The 6,000-nt window shown below is 47.0% G+C and overlaps 1 protein-coding gene across 4 annotated transcripts in view; it reads right to left on the bottom strand.

Annotated features, from left to right (window-relative positions):
• Positions 1–1,939: 1,939 nt before the first annotated feature.
• The window catches only part of St3gal5 (ST3 beta-galactoside alpha-2,3-sialyltransferase 5), a 56,769-nt gene continuing 52,708 nt past the window's right edge, over positions 1,940–6,000 (bottom strand). For all 4 annotated transcript variants that reach the window (XM_052173908.1, XM_052173909.1, XM_052173911.1 and 1 more), the window contains one exon: positions 1,940–3,196. In XM_052173908.1, the coding sequence (XP_052029868.1) occupies positions 2,957–3,196 (240 nt within the window). In that variant the 3' untranslated portion in view covers positions 1,940–2,956. The remainder of the gene's footprint in view (positions 3,197–6,000) is intronic.

Raw genomic sequence — 6,000 nt, 5'->3', positions numbered from 1 at the left:
CTGAAGAACTGCAAGAGGCCTAGCATCTGTGCCTTGATTTTATGAGGTTCTGGCTGATTTGTCGAAAACCATGAGTCACCCCACCCCCAAAGCCAGAACTAATTATACTTAATAGAAGGATGGAGTATAGGTTCCACAGGTAAAAACAAAACGAGTAAAATTCACTCAATGTTTCCCTAGAAGCACATGAATAGACACCACATCGAGCCCACCCAAGTTGCTCAAATACCAGCAATGATTAGTGTGCCTCTAATGATCTGTCTTTCAGGTGATGGTGACTGGTGTTACCAGAAGTCACCCTTAGAGAAGATGTTTGCACACACACAGGTATCAGAATGGGGTCAGGGATGCTGAGGTGTTAGGGCTGAGGAGATGGCTCATCAGTGAAGTTCTTATCTCATAAGCGTGAGATCTTGAGCTAGACAGTGTGGTGGTTTCCACGGGATGCGGGCCACAGTCTCGGGCATTTGAATCCCTGGTCCTGGGCGGGTGGTGCTGTTTGGGTAGGTTTAGGTGTTGCCTTGCTGGGGAAGTGTATTACTGCGGGTGGGCCTAGTTCTGTTTCCTGACTGCAGTTCCCATAGCAACCCTCAGCTGCTGCCCCAGCTGCTATCCTGCTGCTAGGCCTGCCTCTGGCTGCTTCTGCTCTGCCAGGACAGACTCTTACCCCAAATGAACTCTTTCTTCTGTAAGCTGCCTTTGTCACGCTGTTTGAAATGTAATTAATTCAGGTAGACACATCCCAGGAGCTCATTGGCCTGCCAGCCTGACCTCCTTGGCAAGTCTCAAAAATTAAAAGGTGGATAGCAAGGGAGGCTGGCTTCTGATCTCCATATATACTTGCACACTCGAGTGCGCACGCATACACACACACACACATACACGTGTGCACATTCATGCCCAGTGCTGACTAAATGCTCTTGAAGATGCTTTCACACTGTCTCCTATTGACTTGTGGTCTCCTGGAAGACTTTTTATTTATCTATGGCATTTGCTTATTGTCTATGAGGAAGTAAAAATGGGAGGGAAGCAGAGACAATAGCGATGCAGATGGGACATTGAAAAGGATGGTGGCCGCCGGACAAGGCCTGAAAGTTGATGGGACAAGTGTTAGCATGTACTGGGGACAGGATTCCCTGGGCTGCAGGCAGTGGGGTGACCTGAGGGAGGCACCGGAGGGCCTGGGCAGGGAGGGACTACAGAGCAAAGGCTCTGGATGGAAAACAGCTGTATACACCTTCTGACACCATGCATCAGGCTGCTGAAGGGACAAGGGCAACGGTCCCTAGGGGCTCATATCTGAATGTTTGGTCTCCCACTGGTGCAACCCTCTGGGAAGGATTAGGAGCTGCAGCCTTGGTGGAGGGGTGTCGCTTCGGGGTGAGCTGTGAGGTTTCGAAAGCTCTTTCCCAGTCAACTCTTTCTGCCTCATGCTTGTGAGGCCTGAGCTCGCAGGGACTGCTCCAGCCCCTGTGGCCATGCTCCCTGGGATGGTCATGGAGTCATCCTCTGGAGCAACCCGAGCCCCAGATTAAATGCTTTCTTTTAGTAAGTTGCCTTGCTCATGGAATTTCAGTGTTGAAAGTTAGGGTACCCATCACCTCTCCAGAGGGGCCCCATGACTTAGATCACACAGCTAGGAGTGAGGCACTCTAACTGTCCCTCACTACAAAACATCCAGGGTGAGGTTTCTTTTTTCTTTTTTCATTTGTTTTTTGAGACAGGGTGTCTCTGTGTAGCCCTGGCTGTCCTGGAACTCACTCTGTAGACCAGGCTGGCCTCAAACTCAGAAATCCGCCTGCCTCTGCCTCCCAAGTGCTGGGATTACAGGCATGCGCCATCACTGCCCGGCTCCGAGGTTTCCACTTAGCAGAGAATGAAGAGAATTTCTTAAAACAAACAAATGAACACACACTCAAAGTCACTAAATTGCAGGGGCTCCTCAAAAGCTTTTATTCTTTTTTTCTTTCTTTTCTTTTTCCTCCCCACCCCACCTCCTCCTCCTTTTACATTGCTTGATACACACACTTCAGGGCATTTCAAATTCGTTTAAGTTATAACAATGGGGAGATTTCACTCCAGTGCTTCAGAAATGTCATCATCCTGGAGAGGGCTCACTCTGGCTAACAAAGGCTTTGTCATAATTTTGATGAATCATTTCAGACAAACAGCAGAGTGCCTTAAATAACACTTAAGTGCTTTGGGAGGGCAGAACAAACAAACAAACAAACAAACAAACACAAACACACACACATACACACACATTTCTCCAGAAGTTTAAAAGTGCCCTGACAGTGTAGGAAGTATGGCTTCCTCCATCTTGGGGCAGCATCACATCATGGTGTCAGCTGACAGTGGCTCACTAACCAGCAGCCTCCGGGACAGCTGTTCTGTCTGAGTCCTGGGAGCCTTTTGGCAGATGGGCTAGCAGAGTGCGGTTATGAACTTGCTTAGCAGACCCCCAGCCTCTGGCAGCTGCCAGAGGTGATGAGGAAGCCCTCCCTTCATCCCGGAGGCAGGAAGTTCCTCTGCCATCAGTTCTCCCAAACAGAGCAGCAGTCCCAGATTCAGGTATTGAGGGCGTCATTAAAGGGCCAGAAGCCCCTCTCCCCCACCTCAACACCTGGGCAGAGTACATGTGTACAGTTTTTGCAAATTGAATGATTTCCTTAAATTACAATAAACCATACAATTCTCTTTGAAAAGTCCTTCCGATCCCATTCTTAAAATTAACTTACAAAATCATGCAAAACCCAACACTGACTTCAAATAAATAGGACAAAGAGGTGTGAAGAGCAGAACATTTGTTGTTGCTGTTGTTCTCTTTCTCTTTTTTTAAATTGAGTTTAAAAAACACTAGCTGCACGTCTTAGCAGCTGCAGGGTAAACTCCCGGTGGAGGCTGCTCCCCACAGCTCTCGGCCACACGCCTACGTGAGGTCTGCTGTGTTCAGAACTCAGTGGATGCCCCCACTGAGGTCCTGCACCACACCCTCTTTGAGCAGCTTCCGGAGGAACTCGGTCTCTGTGGTCACATTGTGCATGACTTGCCAGTTCATGGCGCCCATGCACTGGCTGTCAAAGTAGTGCAGCGGGGTCCGCGGCTGACTGAGGTCGTAGCCAAAGCCTGCCAGGCTGACTTCATCACACAGGTGCGTGGCCAAGACAGTGGCAATGATGCCGATGGTGGGGATGTTCTGGGAAGAACACAGACCAATTCATTCATTAAAAAGTAATATTTCAACTTTTTAAAAACTCATTTCATTTTTGAGATTACACTTATTATAAATACATAATTTTTAAAAATTATTTTTTGGTTTTTCAAGACAGGGTTTCTCTTTGTAGTCCTGGCTGTCCTAGAACACACTTTGTAGAGCAGACTGGCCTCAAACTCACAGAGGTTCATCTGCTTCTGAGTCCTGGGTGCTGGTATTAAAGGTGTTCACCATTGGTATTTTTAATGTATGTGTGTGTATCTGTGTGTGTGTGTGTGTGTACATATGCACTTGGATGCACATGCCACTGTGCATGCCTGGAGGTCAGATGACAACTTCCAAGAGTTTTTTCTTTCCTTTCAGCATGTGAGTCTGAGATTGAACTTGTATGTTACATGTCACATTCTTCCCTGTATTTTGTTGTTTTGTTTTTGTTTTTTTAAAGACAGATGTCTTGCCATGTGCCCCAAGCTGGCCTCTATCCTATGATGCCCTGCTTCAACCTCCGGAGTGCTGGATTACCGGTATACGTCGCTCTACCTGGCTACATTTACTCCTTTCAAAATTGATTCAACTAACTTTCCCCTAGCAGGTCCAAGGCTCATGCCAGTTTGGCCTCTAACTCCAGGCATGCCCTCTTGTCTGCATGGCATCATGCCATGCCTCCTGGGATGTGCAACCCTGGCACAAAGCTTTCTGGATCTTCAGTCACGTTTTGGATAAAAACAGCATCATAAGACAAGTGCAGAGAGCCTGCGGTTGACAGCCCTCCCTGAGGGTTGTCACTGATCCAGTTGCAGGCTATGTTCTGTGTCTAAAATGCATGGCCCCACAAGTGTTCCTGCGTTTCTGCAGTGCTTGTGCATACAAGGAGATCGTGGGAAGAAGACCCCCCCACACTGATACTCTCGTGTTTCACATATGCCTTATACAAATACATTTTATAAGGTATTCTTAACGTGTCTACATTTTGATTATGACTTATCACATGAGGCCTGGTATGGGCTTTTCCAATTAAGATATCATGTTAGCCCTCAAAGAGCTTTTGATCTTTAGAATCAGGATGTTCAACCTGGATCTGGTTTTGGATAGCTTTTAATGTACTGATGTTTCTCTCATTTTAGAGAAGACTGTGGCTTCAACAAGAGTTCCTCCAGAGCTCATAGACTCTGATGGGATCAGGGATGCTTCCAGGAGCTCCGTTCACTCTAAACTGCCTCTGGATCCATGGGCATTCACTTCTCAAAGTCAGATTCACTGCTCAAAAAGGGTCGTCGAGGCCAGTCTGCACTCCTGTTCACAGACAGAGAGATGAATGCCAAGGACACCTCCGTGCCGTGGCTGTGTGTCCTCCTGTCTCCTGTCCTCCAACAGGCAGCCTGGAGTTCAAGTGAGCAGGTCACTTGGTACACAGGGGATCCCCAACCAGTGCCTGTGCAAATGTGTGTGAGATTAACTGTTCATGAAAGCAGTGCATGAAGAGAGATCAGAGAGGCCTGCTGGGGCTGCCAAGATGGCTTAGCAGGTAAAGGTGACTGCTGCCAAGCCTGATGATCTGAGTTCAAGCCCTAGGACCAACAAGGTGGAAGGAAAAGAACTAACTCCTACAAGTTGTCCTCTGACTTACACTTACACACACACACACACACACACACACACACACATACACACACACACACACCTATATACTCACATATGCATGCATGCCTGCATACACACATACAAAAACAAACAAATGTAATTTTTTTAAAGAGGACCAAAACCCTCCCAAATTGTGTCATCTGTACTAAAAAGCCCTGAGACCACATCTTCTCATGGCCCACAAAACTTTTCCACTTGATGGAAGGGCATATACACATGAGGAAGTCTCCGATATGAGATTTTTCAGAGCAGACCAAGGCTGGCTTTGAACTTGCCAAGAAGCAGAGGAGAACCTTAAACTTTTGATCCTTGGACCTCTACCTCCTGGGTGCTAGGAGTGCAGAGACACACTTGGTTTCTGTGGTTCTGGGGATGGAACTCACGCATTGGTGAATGTGGACAAGCACTCTGTCAACTAAGCACCTTAAGAAAATCATCGTTTAGTGGTAAATATCCAGGCTTTATTCAGCATTTTGCTATGAATGCCATGGTAAATATCCAGGACTGCCTAATAATGGGAGATTCATCCACTTTTTTTTTTTTTTTTTTATAATCAAGGTTTCAGAGTAACATTGGTGGGTAAGAGAAAGCCATTCTTTATGAGGCAAGGTTTCACCATGTAACTGAGTCTGAACCTGCCTTGACCTCCTGAGTACTCAGCCAATGGGGATGCTAAATGCCAGCCAACGTCATTCTTATTTTATCATTTTAAAAGATTTTATCTTTATTATTTGTGTGTGTGTGTGTGCATGTGAACGTATGCTCTGTCTCTGTCCCTCTCGTGTGTGTGTGTGTGTATCAGATGCCCTGGAACTGGAGTTACAGACATCTGGGAGACACCTGATGTGGAGCTGGGAACTGGATTAAGGTCTTCTGACAGAACATGTGCCTGTAACTGCTGGGCCATCTCCCCATCTGTGACCATCCCTATTTGAAGTTAGTGCATACTGCTAACACAGGAAAAGGGCCGCTTTATTCTACCTACACTGCTGCCAGACAAAGGTCTTTAAATTTTGCTATTAGGTGAGCAAAAAACCCAGTCGGGTGTGGTGGTGCCTGCTGGTGATCTCAGTTCCTGGATGCAGAGGCAGGGGGAATGAAGGGAATTGTAAGGCCAGCTTGGTCTACATAGTGAGTTCTCCATC

This window comes from Apodemus sylvaticus, chromosome 2, assembly GCF_947179515.1.
Source record: "Apodemus sylvaticus chromosome 2, mApoSyl1.1, whole genome shotgun sequence".
NCBI classification, from domain to species: Eukaryota; Metazoa; Chordata; class Mammalia; order Rodentia; family Muridae; genus Apodemus; species Apodemus sylvaticus.
This window is presented reverse-complemented; position numbering and strand designations above follow the sequence as displayed.